This window comes from Staurois parvus, unplaced genomic scaffold (genome assembly GCF_062004578.1).
Source record: "Staurois parvus isolate SC_StPar_1 unplaced genomic scaffold, SC_StPar_1.0 ptg000371l, whole genome shotgun sequence".
In the NCBI taxonomy this organism is placed as follows: domain Eukaryota; kingdom Metazoa; phylum Chordata; class Amphibia; order Anura; family Ranidae; genus Staurois; species Staurois parvus.
The window spans coordinates 452959-477111 of NW_028318167.1; the positions used below are offsets into that span (position 1 = coordinate 452959).

Sequence of the window (24153 nt, forward strand, 5' to 3'; positions counted from 1 at the left end):
CCCCTCACTACCTGTCCAGGCAATGGGTGTCAGACAGAACAGAAGCAGAAGCAAAATTTCTTTTGTGGGGATGCTGAGCTTTTAAAAAATTGAAGGGCAATAAATATTGGATCACCAAAGAAATAGATCACAAGGATAATCAGGTACAGTTAAACTCTTTTTAAGTAGACGTGATATCCAATGAATCCTCCTTCTCCAGGGATTTGCTGCATTGGTGTGACCTCAAGTGTTATTATTGTATTTTGTGCCAGATAGTCAGTGTCAGCTTGAAAAAACTTTTGGAGGAGTTAAAGCGTGGTCTACAAAAAACAATGGCTTGTGTTTCCAATGTTAAAATGGTAAGGGCTTTAAAGTGGTATTAAACCTAAAACCATACAAATGTAATTTATTGCAGGTTACCAATTATTAGATGTTGTGGTTGCATTATCTTTTTTGGGGCTTTTTCCCTTCTGTTTACACCTGGAGATCTGGCCAGTAACACACCTCCTGTATTAGAGTGACTCAAATATAGACCAAGGAATTATGAGGGTTCCGTAAAAGACAAAAATGTAGAAGAAATTATGGGGACTCCGCAAAAGACAAAAATTTAGATTTGAAGATTACAGCTGTCACTTGCAAGCACTACAAGGCACCTGCAGTTTAACAGTATTATCAGCCTGAGTACTTTTTAGCCAGTGATGGAATCAGTTTCATTTAAGCTAGCCATACACAGGCCAAGCATGATGTAGATTAGGTCCTATTAGGTATGTATGATGAGTAAAGTAGTGCCTGTTCAATAACCACTTGGATTGAATGGGAAAAATGGACAAAGTGATTATATTATGAAAGCATCCATTCATATGAGAAGTCGTTCAACAGTATGATCATCTCTATTATCATCTGCATTATCTTAAAATTGGACAGGTATGGAACAAATAATATTTATCTTGGTTTCAATGACCAATGTTGCCAAGTCTATTACTAATATACTTTTCCTATATTCCCTTTAAACATGGGAGCAGCCCTCCCGCCCTTTTCATTATAAAGCATTTGCTTATCTTATAATATAGTCCTCTTTAAAATAGTATTAGTTTCTTAATGTGCAATTTGTAACTTGCATCCTGCTGTTTTGTTTTCATGCCGATAAATTCTAGATAAAAATGCTCCACAAAAAAGTGCACTAGATCCCAGCTTGTTTCTTCTATCTAATTAAAACATTCTGTGACACAAGCAGCTTAAAATGATTAACTCATCTGCAGTTACAAATCCAAATAAGCGGCACCTGTAAAGAGTTTATCCCTAAAGGTAAAAACAACTGTTTAAGGAGGATCATGCTGGCAAAACAGCTGCTTACATGCTGGAGAGGCAACAAGGTAATATTTTACAGCAAACACCAGCACCGTGTTTTTTTTCTTCTCTATCGGCCCTATCTCATTAAGTGGCAAAAAGGCTTAAATGCTTTGTTGATAAATTATGATAATTCCTGATTGCAGCAGTTATGGATAGTGCCACTCATTTGCAATGCAGCTCTTTGAATTTGTTTAATTACAATTTGAAACAAGGCATAGAAGATTAATTAACCCACCTGGCTTGCTGGCACGTAGTCCTGGTTTGGCTCTGACATACTCATGTACATGTTATCACCGTCAAACTGCAATATAAAATAATAGTAAAATGTTTAGCAAATAAACTCCTTTTTTTCTAACTCTCCAACAGTCCAACAAAACACTCCTTACATTTGACTGAAGGCAGTAGCAAAAAAAAAGTATTATTTTCTGGTTTTGTTTTTTCATTTTATTGTGACACTCATTGAACTGGCATGTCAGTGATTTGCGGTAATTAGTGCAGTAGTAATTATACCAAGCAAGCAATAAATGAATGGTTTCCTTTCATCCACAATCTGTTACCAAACAAAATGGATCAGTGTGTGTATACCATGTATAGATATTGCTGCTGGGCCTAATGAAGTGCTAAATAAATTGCATAGTTTCTCATGGGAGAAGGCAAAGAGTAGATTAGTTACAAAATGCATAATGATGTATTCCACTGTCTTATCTTATTAAAACAATGTATTTCTTAATACTGATTTGTAAATCAAATAAATAGGAGTGTCACGCAAGATTACAGTGAAGGGAGAGGACATTTATTTAGAGAGCCATGCTATTCATCCATGAAGCAAGTCTTTGTCTTATAAGAATAGTGGAACTGGGAATAGAGCTTGCTGTATAGGGCACGGCATGTGACATCAACCTTCCTTGCAATAGAGAGATCATGTACAAATTACAAAACTGAAACAAAATGAACTGAGCAGAGTTGTAACTAAAAGTCACAAGGACCGGGTGTAAAAGCTAAACAGAAAACCCTCATTACTCCAACAAAATCTTTTTAGGTCTGTAGGTTTTCTTTTAAATACATTTGGGTATAACATTTTCCCTTTTCATAGACCTAATGGGCCAACTGCCAACTGTGAAAATAAGAAAAAAGCTGCTTTATCCCATAAGAAATAAACTTACAGTAGCTGAGAGGGATATTTACAATTGGACTACATGACCTCATTCACTAAGCTAAGGGAAAATTCACTTGCAAAGTAAAAATTCACTGGCAAAGGGAACAATTGGCCTTAAAGTCTAGATCCAATGTCATGGGCATATACTTGTTCTTTAGACAGCTGCTGGAACTAGGAATGAACAATGAAAAACAAAAGGGGAGTGGGGCCTCTGCATCATGGCTGAAGCCATATATTACGTTTTTATTCAAAACTTTCAAAGAAAAAGTCAACATAGTTCTCATACATTCTGTCAACCCAAATGCTATTGTGTACAAAGTCTCATGCATTGGAGGGAGATGCACACACATGTTCTAATAAGTTTGTGCTATATCCATCCCTAGTCAACCTTCATTCACAAAGAAACAAGGCTTAGTGGTCTCAATTGCATCCCCAGTGGATATCTGTCAAGTCTCTTCTTTGCTTTTGTTCAGCGAAACAAATCACAGATTTGCTAGAGAAGTGACAAACATGAAATAGAGCTCTTCTCCCCTTCAACATGCTTAGTCACTATTGTAACAGAAAGCCTGGGAAAATGCACAGGCCTATTGTGCTTTCCATACACACCAGCAAAAAAAATTGAAAAACTGATGCTTGAAGTGGTGACATCTTTATAGAAAATGTTCTGCCTGAGGTAGTACGATCATACTGGCATTGATTATACCACTTATTTTAATGTTTCCATCTGCTTAAGTATTATTTGCCATCTCACCTGCCAGGAGCTATCAGCAGAGATCCCTTTTCCTGTTCATTATCAATAGAAGATTAAGAAATCCCTGATGGATGCTGAGTGAATGTAGTTAAAGAGGCCAAGCAAGCATTTATTTTAACTCTACTTCAGCCCAAAGACTGCTAACAAACCTTTTTAATTTACTAGTCTCATTTGCCATTGCTGCTAATGATGTAATAATTAGGAAAAAGAAAGTTTAAGCTACATTTCATTCTTTCATTTGTGAAATTGTTTGAAAATAAGTGATCTGTTTTTGGCACCCATACAGAGAAAAAAGTGTTGTAACAAGGTGTTCAGTAAAATATTTAAGAGAAAATATCTTTAAGTGTTGGGAGATATTAAAAAGATGCACAAAAGGGTATCTAGTAAGTCTAAAATGACTTATAGGGATTGCTATACTAACAAGGTGAAAATACCTTCAGTGGAGAGCAAAACAGTATATTTATCACAATCATTTTAACCCAAAGAGATATTATTGGGGGGAGGGGGATAAGGAAGGCTCCAGATTTGCAAGTGCTTTGTACCTACAAAGCAAAGAAAATTACACTTTCACTGTGTGTGCTACACTAAAATTCTGCTCTATGTATAGAGGGATGTTTTGCTAGTGTGTTTTTTGTGACTGAACTGGTGACACATACTTCTCACTGTCCAGTGACCATCAGTTTTAGTAGGAGACCTGCAAACAATTTAAGATTGGTCAAAAATGGGAGGGGAGACTTCTGTCTGTCTTCAAACATACCACTACACTTTGAATTAAAGTGCTCCTTTCCTTCCTCAATGAAAGGCAGGGAGGATTAATCCCGCTACAAAGAGATATTCAACAAGTTGGAACATATCTTAATGTAACAACAATCATGTTTAATAGCCTCCGCAATGTTTCCAGAATTCACCCTTTCCTAATGACGCCACAAAACAACTTATGCACTCCTTGGTTATATCTTGACTACTGCAAATTCCTCCTCACTAGTCTACCTTACACAGACTTATGAATTCAGCTGCCAGGCTTATACACCTTACTAATCGATCCGTGACTGCTGCCCCTCTCTGCAAATCTCTTCACTGGCTTCCACTAGTCCACCATATAAAATTCAAAATACTAACCACAACATATAAAGCCATCCACAACATTGCTCCCAGCTATATCACCAACCTCATCTGCAGATATCGACCAAATCGTTCTCTATGCTCCTCCCTAGATGCCTTTCTCTCTGGCTCCCTTGTTACCCCCTCTTATGGTGCCTCCAGGACTTTTTCCAGAACCTCCCCCATCTTCTGAAACACCGTACCCTAGTATATCCGGTCAGCTCCTACCATGTCCGTTTTTAGACCATCCTTGAAAACTCATTTATTCATGGTAGCCTACCCCACCTCCACCTCAAAAGCTGTAATTGAGCCAACTCCATCAGATCATCCCCTGCAGCTATTACCTTTTGTACCACCTCCCCCTCCCTGTAGATTGTAAGCTCCATGAGCAGGGCCCTTCTATTCCTTCTGTATTGAACTGTATTGTAATTGTACTGTCCCCCTTTATATTGTAAACCACTGCGCAAACTGTTGGCACTATATAAATCCTGTATAATAATACTAATAGTAAAAGTTCTCATTGGGGCATATATACCCATCCTGAGAAATGATTCCCATACAATTTGGGAATGTAATGTCAGTGTTTCATAATCATGTGCCTTGTACCACTAGCTGTGAGGTTGAGCAGGATTCTCCTCTTGAGTTATGGCCACCCAACAGCACTGCTTTGCTTTTTAGCACCTGTTTATGGCTCTCAGCACTTGCCTGAGGCAAACAAAATGCAGAGGGAGGTGATCTGTGTCAGCATTATTTGTGGTGGTACTTGAATCAGGCAAGTGCTGGGGGTCAGTGATAGATGCTACAATACAGGGCAGCCATTTTCTTGATAGCTGTGGTATTGGGGTGGCATCCCTAGGAAGAAGGGACAAAGTACTACATGTACTGGGCAGCACAGTGGCTAAATGGTTAGCACTTCCGCCTGGCAGTACTAGGGTCGTTGGTTCAAATCCCAGCCACGGCACCACTTGCCTGGAGTTTGCATGTTCTCCCTGTGCCTGCTAGGGTTTCCTCCCACACTCCAAAGATATGCTGGTAGGTTAATTGGATCCTGTCTAAATTGGCCCTAATATGTGTATGTATGAATGTAAGTTAGGGACCTTAGATTGTACACCCCTTGAGGGTTAGGGACTGATGTGAATGTACAATATATATGTAAAGCACTGACGGTGCTATATAAGTACCTGAAATAAATAAATAAAAATAAATGTACATTATTGACCATATTGATGTCACCTATGATCCTCAGCTGGTTTGTGGACTGAGATGTAATGGGATGCTTTGTTGCCCTCCCTTGCAAGGTATTCTCCCAATTTTTAAGGAATATGCTCTAACATCACTCAGGAAGTGACGGACCACCCTCACTGTCCAGCCTTTCTTAGCCTAGATAAGGGCCTGGTATAAACTGACTTGTATAATTATAGAATTAAAATTTTTAGTAATCGCAAACCTGTGAAAATGTCGCAGTCATGCCCCCATCAACCCAACTTAATCTTATCTTAACGTTACGCTAACAATGTTTTTACTCTGTGTGTGTCACAATGTAGCGTCGAAAGGGGAATAGGGCTCTCCTAATGTAAAATGCATGTGTTACCATGTTACATAAAAGATGCACTAATGTGATATAATTTTAATCAGAAGTCTTTATTGATTATATTTTAGGATTAATATATGAGAGTGTACAAATTACATAAATATGTTGCGAAAAAATTACATGAAAATTAAATTTTTTCTCATTTTTATTCCCAATCAAAACATAAAAGGAAAAGACAATGAAAATCTATATCTATCCAAATTTACTACCAAATTAAAGCCCCATCTGCACAGAAAAAAAATGAATGTATAATACGTTAGATTTCGATAAACTTCCTATACGTCTCTCACACAAGCGCCCACATCCTTTTGGAGGACCAGGTCCATGGAAGAAACTCTTATCCAACACTGGGACTGGATGCCTTGCAAGGGGGGGGGGCTTTGCAGACCCCCCCCCCCATTGAAAGGTACCTCTCAATGTTGAAAGACATGTGGCCTGGTATGGTACAAGAAGTGGGTTGTATGCTCACTGCCCTTCCTTTTGTCATTCTAGACACTCTGCTGCATGCGCAGACAAGTGTATGGTAAGGGAACCTTAAACCTGCACCCCTGCTGAACCAAAAACAGGCTGGCTTTGGATCAAATGTGAACCTGAATCTCCTGCCTACTTCCCACCAGATTGGCAAAGAAGCCCTGGTTGATCTCTTGCTGTCCCCAGCCATCAATCCTTCCATTTTAAACTTGCAGTAGAAAATTGCCATAGCTGGTTGTAATGGGCAATAAGAGCACTTTAATTTAAAAATGTTATAAGTGATGAAATGACATATAGACAAAGTATAAACTTATCTTTTGAGAAAATGCCCACCCCACCCTCTCTAGTCCCGCTATACTTACCTCCATGGGTTATGAGCTGCCAGTGCTCAAGCAGCCAGTGCAGCAGTCTGGGGATCTGAAACCCCTGCTTTTCTCCCGCTTCTTTCTGTAGGTTTTTCAGGAGGGAACAGAGCGATGCTCTGTTCTGGTACTCACCATCAGAATCACTCTAATCTGTGCCAGAAGCAATGCAGAAAGAAGATGGAGAAAAGCAGGGATTTCAAATCTCTGGACTGCTGCTCCAGCTGCGTGAGCACTGGCAGCTTATCACACATGGAGGTAAGTACAGTGGAGACCAGGGGGTGGCGAGGGTGTATGGCATTTGTTAATTTAAATTTTTTCTGAAAAGGTGAACTATCCCTTTGAAGGAGTTTTATATTCACAGCAGACATTTTTGTTTTAGAAGATCAGCATTGTGGCACAATACAAACTATATATATCATATTATTATTTACAATCCAATATAAGCTAAAAAAATCCCTTCATGTTGTGAGTGCTTCCCATCTGCCTTCCTAGTTTCTCCGCATGCTTTGTGGCTTCTCCTCTGCAGTTTACTTTCACTTTCTAAAAAATACAAGGTATCCTGCTACCTGCAAGCAGTAATTCCTGTACTAACTCCGCCTCCTGAAGCTCCTCCTCTCTGCGCCTCTGTAGTTCAGAAGTCAGCCTCTGTGAAATGTGTGATACAGCAGTACCTACTCACAGTGACTACTCATAGTGACTACTCATAGTGAATATATGACACAGAATACATGGAAGAAGGCATGTGGGGATCTTCACAAAGTAAGTTTCCAAATTGAACAAACATCTAGATTAATAGGATTAGGCTAAAATTCAAATACAATGAGAAAATGAATATATGATTTTACATTTTAAAAACAGATACGATTTAAGCAAACGTGAAATGCCCCCCCCCCAAAAAAAAAAATCATATCTTTCAAATGACACAAGTAATGGTTGGCTGCTAGGGAAACACAGTTGAAATTTATGCTCCTGTTTTCATTGCTGTAGCTTTTAAAATACATTGTATTTAAATGCACTGATTCTAGCACAAATAAGAACTCAAAACTCACTGCATCAAGTAATTATTTATAAATATCACTCATTTTTTTGGAACTTTTCCAAAATGGTAACGAAACTTCATGGACATAAAAAGAAAGTTTATAATAAATTCTGTAACATATATTGGGATTTATGGGATCCATGGAAGAAAGCTTGCACTTACTCGAATGTAAATTAAATATAAAAAATAAACAAGCACTCTTTGAAGTTAATGCATTTCACACATCATAAACTATAGTAAATTACATTTTACTAAATTGCAAACAGAACTGGAATGTGAAAGAACAATGTTCTGTTATATTGGATGTGTGAGATGTCATTTGAGCCTTAGCACTTTGCAATGATTGTAAACTGAATATATTAAACATAATGTTTCCATAATAGAGAAAATAATAAACTTTTTATTTTCTTTTTTATTCCTTTTTACCTTCATAAGATTTAATTTATCCTTGTTTTCTGCATGTCTCCTGCAAATGTAAGCACATTGCTTTTCAAACTTCTTGTGTGCCATTTGATTTATCAGAGCAAGACTGTATTTTTGTTTCAGAGTTGCATGGCTCTTCTGTAGGGCAATGTTCAGTACACACTCTAACAGAATGATTAAATCCTGAAGTGAAGAAAAAGTTAAAAAGAATACCTATCGTAAAGACTTCAATGTCGAAAATAGTGAGTGCCTAACTAGGCAAACCCAACAATGAAGATAAAGTAAAATTGCCTACTAGACTTCATTACTTTTAATGAGGGAGCTGAGTTCATGTAGTGCACCTAGTAGTCATACTCCCATAATTATTCTGTGTCATGATCAACATAATAAAGTCTCTGAAATACATTCGTAGTGGCATTTTGTGATGAATGCAAGGTGAAAAGTCCAACTTATACATGCAGCTAGACTTGGTTGCTAATTTTTTAACCATGGGTTATAAAACAGATCTGCAGAGACCTCAGAACTCAGTACATAATGCTTCTATTAAAAAAAGTATAAAAAATATAATTGTCAACTTAAAGTTTATCTACAGCTAAAACTTTGATTTGTTTTGGACAGAGTGTGGAATGATTCGATCTTCTGTCTAGTTTTACTGCTGTTGGAGAGATTCCTTCCTTTCCTGTGTAGTAAGAAGTTTCTCCCTGGGACAGGAAGTGAGGAGGAAATCTCCCTAACAGCAACACAGACAGAAGTAAGAATTTTTTTAAGTGGTTGTAAACCTCTGAAATGAAAAGTGCACAAAACATATCTTTTGTTAGTATGTATTTGCCTCAATCCAAAGCATGTAGTATAATTTCAGTATACTCTGCCCTCCCTCTGCTATTTGGATGTGTCACAATCTATGCAAACACCACAGCATCTAGAGAGACAGCTCACCTTCCCTCAGCACACATCAGGTGATTGACAGCCTCAGCTGTGCATGTTTCCCTATGAGACTGTGTAGGGGAGGGGTGTCCTTTCCCTCCATTCATACATTTAGCTCTGTGTTCTATGCTGTGCAATCTGTGACATAAAATCCCCATGCCCTGCCTTCTAAAAGCTGAGAAATATTTTGCGAAATGTGTACTTTAGGAGGCTGTAGGAAAGAGGAATCTGCAGAAAAATAGGTAAAACATATAGGAGGATTTATTTAATCTCTGTGTATCACCTGAGCATAGTCACATTCAGTGGGTATATGTGAGTGTGTACAACTACTTTAAGTTGAGTTGGTGAATGCTAGTAATTCTGTCAGCTTATTATTGTTATTTGTTCCCTCCAATCTTGTCTAGTAAAAGGTTGTCCCCAGAACAGAAAGTAAAGGGAAATCTCTCTAATGGGTTTTAACCTTCCCTTATTTTATAAAAAAAAAAGTTTTGGTATAAATACAGTTTAAAAGATAGGTTTACTGTTGGAAAACATGTCACATGTTCCACCTGTTTTTAGGGTATAACATGTTCCCACAGCTGTAGCCTCTCCCTGATCCACCACTTCTAGTGGTAGTGAGCTGGGGATCTTCTCCCCGAACTTGCTGTTACAATTTAGAAAAAAAATAAAACGCGACTGTGCTGCGCTCCACCCACCTGCATCATTCATTCACAAAGTTCTCTGAATGGGAAAACTACAACTACCTTCAGCAGCTGATTGTAGTTTTCAGTGAACTATGAGAGTTGGTGAAAGCTCTAGGTAGTTTATTGATGGTTCCTGTCCTTGTGGAACCTCCTGCCCATAAAAGGTATGAGCAGACAGTCTGACAGACACTGACAGCCTGCAGAAGCCTTGCATTGCACCTGTGATCTGCTGATATTAACCATGGTAGATGTTCAGCAGGGGAACATGGTGTATGTCAAGTTACACCAAGCATCTTTAAAGATACAGTAAAATTTCCACCATGTATTATTATCTAAAGCTGGACTCCAGGCAAACTGCTAAATACACAGTTTTACATTCACACACAAGAGCTGTTTTGCATGCCAAATGATTTGTAATTCTATCCATTGAGTCTGAGGACGTATAGCCCTGTCAGACAGCTGATGTGGTTATCCTTCTGCCCCCTCTTCCTGCTTAATTTGCCTCCTAAAATTATATGTGTCTGAATGCCATGCCCCAGTGCTGCCTATCAATGCCAATCAGGGCCCATCAGTGCTAAGAATCAGTGTCCATCAGTGTTGACAATCAGTGCCCAGCAATGCTGCCAGTCAGTGCCAGGCATGCTGCCAGTCAGTGCCCATTAATGTTGCCAATCAGGGCCCATCAGTGCTGCCAGTCAGTGCCGCCTATTAGTGCCAATCAGTGCTGCCTATCATTGCTGTCTATCAGTGCCCATCGGTGCCGCATATCAGTGCAGCCTCATCAGTGCCTCCTCACCAATGCCCACCAATGCCGCCTTATCAGTGCCCATCAGTGGTAGTAAGAAATGTAACTGTATTAAATCGAACATGGTCTTTCATCTACTGAAGTGAGAAATATTTCTTAATTTTGCATTTCATTAATGTGACTTTTTTCACAGTATATAAAATAAGTTAATAAACATTTAACAATCCAAGAGATACAATAATTAAAATTTTTAGTAAAAAAATATATCCACTAGATATTAATATCATTTTTGGATTTTTAATAAAAAATCACATCTCTATCCTGCCATTTTATGGTTTATATATTTTATTTTAGAGGTGTGCACTGCATTTAATTGGTTTAATTTAAATGCAGAGTATATAATAAAATAAAGGTGCAGAAATGATACTTTTTATTCTTTTTTTTTACATTTAATAATAATAATGAAATCAGCAGAATTATAAAACATTTGCCACATACGTATGCCAAAACAAACTCTTTTGTAGTGCATTAGCACCATAGCACCCCTGAAGACAAGCAATCCTTCTATTGGAGATTATGCCAGGCAGGTACTTCAAGGGGGAAAGGGGCAAACATATTTATTAAACCAACTAAAGCACAGGTTTCTGGGGGATTATTTTGTCCCTGTTCCCAAACTATTATTATTAACTACAATTTATTCAGCAGAAAACATTGCAATGACAATGTTTCCTATTGAATTAAATATCTAACAATATGGGAACTGGAGCAGATTCTGCAAACTGTTGGTGCAGTTGTTTTTTCACTTATCTGTAAAAGGCCATACATGAAGCAAATTTCAGCCAGTTTCTGGTTAGCCAGCTGGAGATCGCCTCCAGCCTCGAAAAGGTTGAAAGGTTCCAGGTGTAAAATTATCAGCTGCACAGCACTGGCTGTCAAAATACAATAGCTACAGTGGCAAATGTGTCCATCTGTGCTGTGTAACATGGATGGAGGAATCTGGAATTGTAAATGTAGCCTTCAGGCAAAAAAAGGGGACATGGTGATCATGGTGGTCTGAAACCTCTATACAAAGTTACTGTTTGCTTCAAGATGCAGCTGTTTTGCTTAAAAAAGTACCAATCAGTCAGTCTATACCAGGTGCGGACTGACAACTCATGGGGCCCCCGGGCATGTGTCCATCTGTGCTGTGTAACATGGATGGAGGAATCTGGAATTGTAAATGTAGCCTTCAGGCAAAAAAAGGGGACATGGTGAGCATGGTGGTCTGAAACCTCTATACAAAGTTACTGTTTGCTTCAAGATGCAGCTGTTTTGCTTAAAAAAGTACCAATCAGTCAGTCTATACCAGGTGCGGACTGACAACTCATGGGGCCCCCGGGCAATAGGGGATCATGGGGCCCCTGTGTCCTTGCCCAAACTCAAAAAAGGCTATGACAAAGGTACCAGGGGCATCTCATGGGGCCCCCTACTGACCCCGGGCCCTCGGGCAGTGCCCAAGTTTCGAAATGGTCAGTCCGCCCCTGGTCTATACCCTAGCTACAGTACCATTCAAGTCTTCATTCTTCTTGTATGTTGCTGCTGTAAACGCTTATGTAAGAAATGTATGTGATTAACATTAATGCTACACAGTGCTATACAACTGTTCTACAAAGTAACCATCAGGCTGTGTCATGGTAACTGGAAAACTGTATGGGGTGACACAAAAATGGAGAAGATCGTGAGCATTACACATAATTATTGAAATAAACAAGTATAATATCTATCTTCCCTGCATCTCTCCTTCACTTTACTATTTTCACTGCTATAGCACATAGTGTTTTTTTAATCATTCTAGTAATAGTACAAAAAAATGGCACATTTAATTAGAAATCCTGTGTTCTATGTTGTCCCCTTTCTGCAACCACATAAAGAATTACCCATACTTAAATGTAAATGCTGATCTCCTATTTTACTCCTACTATTTACAGTGATTGGTAGATCAAAGTCTAACTATGCAGACATAGAATATAGTAGCAACGTAATAGCAGATTTTACCAAGAGTTGCATATGAAATCTGGAACCACTCTTGGGTAGGAACTGCAGAGTTTCTTCTTAAATAGATCCCTCCCGAAAAAACAAGCCATTCCCTGCAATATCCTATCAAGGAATACTCCATAATACATGTGTTTCTCTGCATATACAGTAACTGAAAGCTGTATCATAAAATTTCACGCTGAATCAAATTGTTGCTCATGCTAACTGATCTTTAATGTAAACCTGTAATATGAAGTATGTGCTAAAACGGTTACAGTATTCTTGAGCAGAGACCCTGCAGAGATTATGTTTTTAAACCAAACTGCTATTGCTAAGCAATCAGTAGTGGAATGCATGTGATTTCAGCCTTTTATTTAAATCTCATGCTTTGGCTGAAAACTGTATAGAAGCTTTCTAGCTCTATACTTTTTTATTTGCTGTTGTCCAATTGTATGTTAGAAAATCCAACCTACAGTTGTGGCCAAAATTATTCAACCCCCACTGAAATTGAGTGTTTTGGCCAGTTTGACATTGCTTTTGATCATTCAGTCATCTTGCTTACATTTACATTAAAGAGGCACTTGTAGGTCAGACAAATATAACATAACAGTTATAATGAAATAACCACAAATGTCTTTTCTGTGCTCACAGCATTATCAGTTTTATTCAACCCCCAAGTGACATTCAATCTTAGTACTTAGTACAGCATCCTTTTACAGTTATAACAGCTTTTAAACGTGAAGCATAGCTTGACACAAGTGTCTTGCAGCGATCTACGGGTATCTTCGCCCATTCTTCATGGGCAAAGGCCTCCAGTTCAGTCACATTCTTAGGCTTGCGCACTGCAACTGCTTTCTTTAAGTCCCACCAGAGGTTCTCAATCGGATTTAAGTCTGGTGACTGCGATGGCCACTCCAAAATGTTCCAGCCTTTCCTCTGCAACCATGCTCTAGTGGACTTGGAGGTATGCTTGGGATCATTGTCCTGTTGAAAGGTCCAACGTCTCCCAAGCCTCAGGTGTGTGACGGACTGCATCACGTTTCCATCCAATATCTCCTGGTACTGAAGAGAATTCATGGTACCTTGCACACGCTGAAGCTTCCCTGTACCTGCAGAAGCAAAACAGCCCCAAAGCATGATTGACCCTCCACCATGCTTCACAGTAGGCAAGGTGTTCTTTTCATCATAGGCCTTGTTCTTCCTCCTCCAAACATAGCGTTGATCCATGGGCCCAAACAGTTCTAATTTTGTTTCATCAGTCCACAGAACACTATCCCACAACTTTTGTGGTTTGTCCACATGGCTTTTGGCATACTGCAGTCGACTCTTCTTATTCTTTGGAGACAGCAAGGGGGTACGCCTGGGAGTTCTGGCACGGAGGCCTTCATTACGCAGTGTGCGTCTTATTGTCTGGGCTGAAACTTCTGTACCCACATCTGACAAATCTTTTCTCAGTTCCTCAGCAGTCACACGGGGACTTCTCTCCACTCTACGCTTCAGGTAGCGCACAGCAGTCGAAGTCAGCATCTTCTTTCTGCCACGACCAGGTAGCGTTTCAACAGTGCCCTTTGCCTTGAATTTGCGAATGATGCTTCCTAAGGTGTCTCTTGGTATGTTTAACATCTTTGCAATCTTCTTATAGCCATTGCCCTTCCTGTGAAGAGAAATCACCTCTTCTCTTGTCTTCCTGGACCATTCTCTTGCCTTCACCATGTTTGTAACCACACCAGTAAATGTCTAGAAGGAGCTGAGTATCACAGTCATTTTAAAGCTGCCTAATTGGTGCTTATTATGCTTGATTGCTGCTCGGTGACATCCACAGGTGTTTTCAATACCTGATGGAAAGCACCTGTATGAACCTCTGTTCTTCAGAGTGGTAGTCTTTAAGGGGTTGAATAATTGTGGCAATGAAGAAACCACATAAGAACCATTTACTACTGTATTACATAAACAATTGATGTCATTTTAGTTGCATTTGGGTAGTTACAACGTCCTTGTAGGATTTGATTCTGAATACAATTCCAAATGTACACTATAGTCCCTAAACCCCTTTACAGCATTGGGGGTTGAATAATTTTGGCCACAACTGTATTGACCCAAAAGACAGTGCAATTGTGCTGGTAATATTGTTGCTGGTAAACTTACAAACCCCATATATATTTGAGTAGGTCTTGTAGGAACACAGTCATGTGAGAGAAGCAGACTATATTCTGCTTTACAGTGTAATTCAGTGTCTTTGACAGGATTATTCAACAGATTTATCAAGTAGCCTCAGGAGAAATCAGTGCTCATCTGAGCTCATCAATAATACATAAAGAAACTAAACAATTAACTACAAATAGGTTATCCTACTAGGAAACATATGAACCAATATAGGATTCTTTTATGTGACCACTTGTAACAAAGGAAAGAAAAAGCTTTTCGATTAAAGGAAAAAATGTTTTAATACTGCACACAAAATATGTTTCTAATTACTGGTACATGCACTGAGTATATTAATGTCATTGGCAAATGTCAAATTTTAACTAGTACATATAATAACATTTATTTGGTAATAGTAGAAAATACCCCATGGTTATCAGGCAGACATCTGGTCTTTATTTTTCCTCTTCTACACTAAATTTGTAAATAATCTCAATTGATGGTCATACAGGGAAAACCATGTTGTTCTAAAATAAGACATAAAGTACATCAGCTATGAAGACCAAGTAGTATGAGCTGCCATAGCCTGTGAACTGTGACACCAGACTTATCTTAACCCTTATGGTGGTATAAACAATTCAGCAAACAGACTGGAAATCCTCCCTGTACAATGATGCACATTTCCAGCTACCAGAAGTGCATATTATCCTTTTGTAGCTTTAGTATAACATAAAAAGCTTGATTATCACAAGGAATGATTGATACTGTGAATATTTATTACTTTCATCAAGTCATCTAAAGTAATTCTAAATCCAAGAACAAAAATGACTTATATTGCAGCTTATCATATCTTACCAGATGTAGCGGCTGCACTAGTTTTCTTATTGTTAGGCTAAGCACATTTTCTGCAAATACACAAATATTCCTGTTGATCCTACCAAGAATACAGTGTCCTGTGCACTGAACTTAAATCTCATACAAAGATATCAGTGTCTTAGTTCTCTTCTGTGCACTATAGATTACCTCCCACTTATGTTATGGAGTTGAGGAGAGGAGGTGTTTGTAGTCTAAATCAAGAGAGAAGCCTACAGTAACAACACTGTTACTCTATTTATGCCATAGAGTAAGTGACCACTTTTACCATGGGACAGGAAGTGTGTTATTGGCAAGATTACCATGTGAAAGTAAAAGAAGAAAGCCTGAAAAAAAGAAAATTAATACAGTCACTATATCTAAAAATTGGTAGGCTGTAATATATATAACATTTTGGTTCTTGGGTTTAGATACACATTAAATTACTTACTTTGAAAAGAAAAATTACTTGCAACTGATATGCTAGTAAAACCAGAAAGAAAAACTTCACCAATTGTTCAAATGCTTACTGCTCTATTGTGCCATTCAGAGACCTAACTGAAGAGCTGACTTTACAACTAAAGACCTCAACAAAGCCACTTTTGGACCAGTAACACAAGCTTGGTTTTCCAAGTACTTGTAATGATGGAGAGAATTTCCTAACTGGCTTTTAATGGTATTAGGGGTTAGCATTTATAGGTGGACTTTGACTTTAGGTCTCAAAAATATTTTATTTTCCCATATCTGATTTTATCTCAAAGATCTGGTTTCAACTTTTGTTTCAGCAAATACTGAGTTTGACATATGCACCTTTGCAGTATTATTATACAGGATTTATATAGTGTCAACAGTTTAGTGCTTTACTACATAAAAGCAGATAGTACAATTACAATACAATTTAAACCAGTTGGAATCGGAGGGCCCTGCTTGTTACAGCTTACAATCAAGGAGTAAGGGTCAAGAGATACAAAAGGTAATAACTGTGTAAAACAATAATAAACCACTTAAATAATAAATATAACAAGTATGTTTTATTCAGTAGCCTTTGTATGTGGTACAAGAGAAGAGCCAAAATATCCCAGAAGGCTTCATGTGTCAATGTATACATCTATGATTTAGATAGTGCTAATGGATTTTACAGTGTAATCAATGAAGCCATAAGGCTCCGCACAATCTATGGTGTTTTATAAATTTACCTAGACTATCACCACTAAAGATCACATCACTGGCAAGAGTTTACTGTATGATGAAGAAGATGGTGCATTTGTTATTATGTTTATGCCTGGAAGCCTTTGTTGTGTTCTAATGATAAGATAGAAACTTTCAGGTCTACCTTGGGCTATCTAGTCTTGCTGTGTTAACCATTATCTGTGGCTTTTTAACTTGTGTTAAAGAAGCTGTTTTGTAGGAATAAAATTAGATGTGTATGATGGTTTGCAGCTGTTGTAAACCCACAATTTGAACATAGAAAGTGTTGCAATCCAGAAAATTCCACATTTTCCACACCAGAGGGGCTTATTTTACAATAATTAAACCATAGGTTGCAGAAGCCTATCACAACCAATCAGACACCATCTTCAATCTAACAGTCATGTTATGTTTCTAGAGCAAGATCATGTCTATTTTAAACTACTCTATTTTTTCAAAGTCAACCAATTATCCTTTTGATTGACATCACAGTCACATTCTACAATTCATGATCAATGCTGTCCTGACCATGGAGTTCAATTTTGGAAAATGATAAACTCTCTGCCATATCTACAGCAGAAGTGACAATGCAGAATAGGTAATGTAGAGTCTGGTGCACAACTATAGCAATAAGTATTTATAAAAGGCCATTAGTGTAGCTGAGGATGTACAGGCCACCATATGATACTCCAACCTCCTGCACCCTATAATAATTTATTGCCCCTGCATTACCATCATAACGAAGCATACAATTACATAGAATTTATTAGAGAAGTTTTGCTCATAGAAGATCCACTGGGATCAGACAGGGAAGCTGTCAAAGACCAACACAACTGTTCTACTCTGTGTGTCTCCTGCACTCACTCTACAGTATGCTTTACATAATTATAAGTTTAGCTACTTTATTAATGTGAGGCAGTTGAGAACAGGAAGTGAACCACCCGGAAAAGCTGCAACCGAAGCAATTGTGGTCCCTACACCATTGCAACAGTCCTGATTATGACTCCCATAGGTTTCCCAAGACAATAGACCTTACATAAAGAGAGTAGTTGTAGCAACTATGGAAGGAACCTGTGTAAGTGACTAGAACTCTAAAAAAGCATGCGAGTTATGGTAGTACCGATGGCTGTTATAAAACCATAGGGAGCTGGGGAAGTACCTCCTCTAAACCTACTAAATCAAGCAAAGGGTGTAATTTCTTTGAAATTAAGCATCAAGAACAATGCAAATAGTATTTATTCTCCTGTACATGCTTTAAGTTATTTAATTGTTACACTTTCATCACAAAAATGCAGACATGAAGCAGTATTGGATATGTTAAGCACATGATGATCACAACACCATTCAAAGGGAAATTATTTCTAGGAGTTGAGGAACTACGCAACTTGTAAATCTTGGCATTCATGTTATGTATTTTATTTGGGTTAATGAACTGAAGATAAAAGTAGAAATAGGATAAATATATGTTTAATTTATCAACAAGTAAATGAGGACTTTATTAAATAATCCATGAACCTCTACAAATGATTAATAAGCTTACCCTACTCAATATCTATATAGAGTTTAATTTGTGAAAATTAAGTTGCTCAATTTATAACATGAAATCCTATATATAAATATATGGGTCAGCAGTATATTGCCATAAAGCTGTTTGCTGGAAACAACTAAGTACAAATTATTAGCTTCAGCAAGGTCCTATGGCACCATTCTAAAATACATATGACTTATAAAGGAGCAGAAGAAGCAGTGACCTTACCCAGGTCTGTGGCACTTGAGGAGCAGAGCCCTAACAGTTGCCTGTTTCCCAAGCACAGGACCTAGTACACTAGATAGTGCCTTTTTTAAATATAAAAAACAGTGCAAGTACTTCAGTGCTGTATGAGAACTGAGAGCTAGTCTTAATTGAAGATATTACCACATATGTTTCTGTCAGGGGATGACTAGGACACTTTGTTCTGGGAAAGACTACTACAAAATAGCTTTTCTATGGAAGGGACAAATTTCTGTTGGCAAAAGAAAATATATCGTACACAGTGTGTCATATTGCTTCACAGATTGGTGGGTATGGTGAAAAGTGAGTTTTCCTAAAGGACATGTTCTATTGTGACACATTTTTTCATACCTTTCAAAATCAGCTTCCTTTGTGGTGCTTAGCAATTAGTCACATGATATCCAGCTTCAAAGGAAGTTGTTACTGGTGATTGCAGGTCAGAATCAAGAGCAGGTAGTTATGGAATGCCCACCATGTGACACTGGGTGTGTCCTGGTCAATACCTCAGTCCTGAGTTTAGGATCTCATGCAATACATCCTCACTCTTTGTTATGCACTCCTCCCATTGCTAGATTTGCTTTATACGCTCAGAGGGAGCACATACATCTGTTTGTTTTTTGCATTTTCCTTTCATTGATAATTAGGATGAACATTATGACATGGCAAGGTAATCCTGATCATGATTGTTATGTTATGTGAAATATTTTTGTGTATATTAAATGTTAAAATAATTAGGTTATTTGACATCAGTTCCTAAAAGAGTTAAGATACATTTTATAGGTAGTACATACTGTATTAGTAGTAATAAGAAAATGATGAGACATCAGTTTCAATGTAAAGCTGATATATTTTCCTTTTGATATTTTTGACAAAGTATATGTATGAATACAATTGAGAGCCCATATATTCAGGTAGTAGCAAAATTAGACAAAAAACACATGCAAACACAAGTTTATGGGTTCATCACTTAACATATATCAGCTGCTAAATACTACCAGTATTCAATCCATGCTGCCAAGATATTGATTGTCACCAGAAAAAGATTTTTTGGAAGAAATATTACGCAGTTAACTTTAAGGCCTCATGTACACAGGATGTTTTTACTGTAGTTTTCAGGGTTGTCACGCAGGTTTTTTTTTTCTGCTTTAAAATGCTCTTAGTCTTTTCAGCATCAATGTTTAGTGGCAAGAGAGTTTAGAGGCAGGAAGAAAAGCACTGCCATTGTGTCCAAGAGCAGCAATGTTTTAGCAGAAAAATAAAAGCTTGATGTGTGTAAATGAATGTAAACATGTCTAAATGAGTGTTAACGCTGGGCACATTTGGCACTTGAGCATTATTAATTTCAATAAATTATTATTATTATGACCAATTAAATGAATTATCGCCCAAATGCTTGATGCCTTTAAACGTACCTAAACACTTATAAAAGTGTTAGACACTTTTACAAGCGCCAAATTTTTTTTGCTGCCTAAACGCTGTTGTAAAGAGGAAAAATGTTTTTAAAATGTCCTTTGTGCATGAGGCCTAAATCTGAATGCAAAGGAAGGGATTCAATTTTGGGCACAATGAGATTTGCAGAAATAATCTTATATCTGCTTTATTATCAAAAAATAATGGGGAACTGTCTAAAATATTGACAATTAATATATTTTTATATAAAGCCAGTCTCCCAATGAACTCTGTTCCAATGGTACAGGTAAAAGAGTAACAGTTGTTACAGATGCAATTGGAGTGGACAAGGGTGTCACATTTTGACTCCATGGGGTTTATTTACTAAAGCTGGAGAGTCCAAAATCAGACTCCCTTCTGCATAGAAACCAATCAGCTTCTAACTTCAGCTTGTTCAATGAAGCTTTGGCAATGAAACCTGGAAGCTGATTGGTTTCTATGCAGAAGGGAGTCTGATTTTGGACTCTCCAGCTTTAGTAAATAAACCCCCATGCGTCTATGCAATGGTGTCCAAGTCTCCATCCCTTCATTATATCTCAATTTATAAATGCCTCTATGATTCCTATATCAAACCTATAGCTAAAGAGGTTAGCAGAACACTGGCAACATTTACACAGTTAGGACATCCAAGACAGTTTGTTTCCTGTTTTTGATTCCATTTACATATGGTGTGTCCCAGTCTTTCCTACATGCAGTTGTAACCTAAACCCTATCAGACTGTCACACAATTTCAACAATTTCTGTCTTCTTAGAGCATCTTTCTTGGTCTACAGGTCCTATTCCTTAGTCCAACTGTCCATAAAAATATTCTTGTGGTGGATTGATAGTTATATAAGTCTAAAACATGTTCACCTAATTAACATGAATAAACTCAGACTAAATTTTAAAAATAAGAGTTACTAGACAAACAAAGCAAGAGTGAAAATGCCAACAAGTAATAGTGATCTGAAACAAAACCATAACTATTTTTGAGATTTATGTAACCTTCTTTATATTGTATGAAGGATCTGGCTTCTATTCCATCAGTATGTTTGCAATTGAAAAAGATTAGCATTAATTTAAGTCAAAGTGCAACACTGCTAAAAAATACTGGCAAGAAATAGAACAGCTATTTGGACTAACCATTTTAAATATATGTGACATTTTTCTTTTATGAATCACTGTATAATTACTTTACAAAAGACATCTGCAGGTGGAATTAAACTGGCAAGCAGCAATAAATCATCCCAGTCTTAGATTTTAAAGACAAGAGTTTGTAGTTTTTATGAAACATTGGTCTTGTCAAGCTTTCTCTGTATATTAATCATAACTGTGTTTCTTGTACATTGATACCTACCAGGTGAGGATATGTCATGAAACAACTGTGTCTTGTCACCTCAGCTTAGTAATGTCATTTAGCTGATTACTGTCAAATTTGTAGAATACTTTAGCTGCTAAGCAATTAAGGAACAACTTCCTGAAAAACATAATATTGTTTTAAATTAAAATGTGGTAATTCACCAATTGGGATGCGTTCAGGCATTTTTAGATCCTAGCCAGAATCTGCCCTCAGCTATCCTGCTAGGAAGCTGTCACTGCACAATGCCAATCATAAGCAGCCGAGGGATTCCCTGCCCCAGAGCAGCATGTACACAAGGGCCGAGTATATGTGCGGCTGCAAGGCAGGGAATTCGTTGGCTGCTATGATTGGCAAATGCAGTGACAGCTTCCTGGTTGGATAGTTCTGGGTTCAGACTAGGATCCAAACATGTCTAAGCTCATCCCTGATCACCTAATATACTCAACTAAGATGTCTACCTATTTACATGACTGCTGAGAAGCATAGGCTCATTTATGACCAACTAATAAACCAGTACCAAAAAGACATGGAAACTGAGTAAGTCAGAAATAGGGCAAGGCCACAGCTTTATTAAACTTTGCAAAGGTAATAACTTTCCAAATGTACCAAACAACAAATCCAGTCACAGTTATACTGTGAACACCCATCAAGCATAAACTCACACGGTCTGAAAAGCCTGTCCTTAGCATCAGTGCCAGAAAGGCATTAGACTAATACCCCAGAATATAACTTGAAGGCATAGCCCATAAAGCAACATCGATTGCTGGCAAGGTCAAAACTGCCAATAAAGCTGTGACAAAACATCACAACAGGCGGGGGGTCAACTCTTGTGACAGCTGAATCTCTTTAGAACAGTTGGCCGTGCCCCAGCTTAGCCTTTTTCTAGAGTTCAGTTTCTTCCTAGTCACTTCAGGTCATAGGTGTTGTCAATCCTAAAGCCACTTAACTTCCCTTTTAGGTTCACACCCAAAGTGATGCCATGCTTCCAGCAGTCAAGGCTCCCATTCTTAAAGGAGGTTCAATGGGCCTTCATTGTAATGAGGGAGAAGCTGATATGCTAATCCAGCACCTGAAATATATACAAACTATCAGGCTAATTTAAAGACAAACACCAGCGAAAACTTTATTTTTTAGTTTTAAATTAGAGTACGGATTGACAACATTCTCTGTTAAGGTTTATTGCTTACAGAAATTTCAGAGAAATCTATCGAAGGGACACATACCTTAATAACAATGTAACACTGCTTTTATTTGCTTTCCACTCTATTCACAAGGCTAGAGCTAGGTCTTTAGAAAACTTTGAAGACCCAAGCTGCAAAACCCAAAAAGGTTTAAAATAGGATATTCAGTCATCACTCTGCAAGTCATTACTCAATCTTTGACTTAAAGTGGAGCTCTTATCTTCTCTGAAAAATATAAAAGTCAGCAGCTACAAAAACTGTGGCTGCTGACTTTTAAAAAATAGCCACTCACCTGTGCAACGATCCAGCGATGTGTTCACACTAGCTGGGTTCACCGGACATCCTCTTTTCCCGGCACTGGCATCTTAAGTGTGGGCACCCAGCTGTGACAACTTTCGGCTTTACAGCTGGGTGCCCACTGCATATGGGCGAGTAGCGTTACGCACTGTGAATGGTCCCATAGTCTTCCTGGACCTGTCACGTGTCCCATAAGACTGTAGGGAGGGAAGGGGAGGGAAGGAAGGACAACTTCCGCTGCTGATTTCCTAGGTGGTACCTGTCAGAATCAGGTACCTGCTCCATCCCCTGCTCTCCAAAGGTGCCAATTCCTCATGGGGAATGGGAGACCAGTGCTTAAAGCGGAACTTCCGCCTTTTGGGTGGAGCTCCTCTTTAAATCTGAACTCTGGGCACAAAAACGAACAGGTCCACCCACTACAGAATACCTGCAGAAAACTACAGGAACAGAGAAAAAAGGATCAAACTGCCTTTTTACACAATGCAGAGGATTAATCCCTTAGGTTCCACAGTGAGTATATCAAACATGCTTTACTGCATATACAGACTGATTTTACTGTTGTGGGTTTAGTAGCACTTTAAGATGTAGGTAGGCACAGTGTTATGGCTAGCAGACTGTGCTACTGCATAATGAATACCACTAACCACAAGTGGCAGGAAAGCTGTCTTTGCCTTACGATGTCAACACTCAAAAAGAGTTAGTGCTTTTCTTTTTTACAATATATAGAGAGCTACATTAAAACCCAATGCTCATGTAACTGGTAGTTACAAATACACAATATACAAATCTTGATTGATCCAGGCAAAAGCCTGGTACAGATTCATATACTGTACACAGTACACAGTATGTGAGCTTCTGTATATAACAAAGGTTCTGCTGTACCAGTCTTCTAGCCCAACCATGCCTGTCAGAGAAAATATGCAGGTTAGTGATCCCACTTTGATCCACTATTGTTACACAATACAGCTTGGTGACAAACGCACCTCCAGACTACTGAATGAAAAGTGAAGGAACTCATTGATGAGGTTCTCTCTTGCTCTCAGCGTTATATTGACAACACTATGCAATGCAATAGGGTTCAACTGGCTCCCAGTGTAGGGTATTGAAATAATCTAATATAAAAGCATATTCAGGTATTTATGCTGGCAGTATTTAAAATGTATTGATTTTAAATGAATACCCAACTGGTTTATATAATTTTTTTTATTATCCGCCTGGAGCATAACTTCAATGAAGTAGCAAAAGTGCACAACCTATACAGAGAAAAATTTGGAGGACCCTAAAAATGCTAGTTTGCTGGCTATCTCTGGCTTCAGAACTTTCTAGGTCACTAGACGGACCCA

The 24153-nt window shown here is 38.2% G+C and overlaps 1 protein-coding gene across 2 annotated transcripts in view; it reads right to left on the bottom strand.

The window, feature by feature from the left end:
- TOX (thymocyte selection associated high mobility group box) overlaps positions 1 to 24153 on the bottom strand; it is a 294268-nt gene that overhangs the window by 134615 nt on the left and 135500 nt on the right. For both annotated transcript variants that reach the window (XM_089685306.1, XM_089685308.1), the window contains one exon: positions 1565 to 1630. In XM_089685306.1, coding sequence (XP_089541432.1) covers positions 1565 to 1630 — 66 coding nt within the window. The remainder of the gene's footprint in view (positions 1 to 1564; positions 1631 to 24153) is intronic.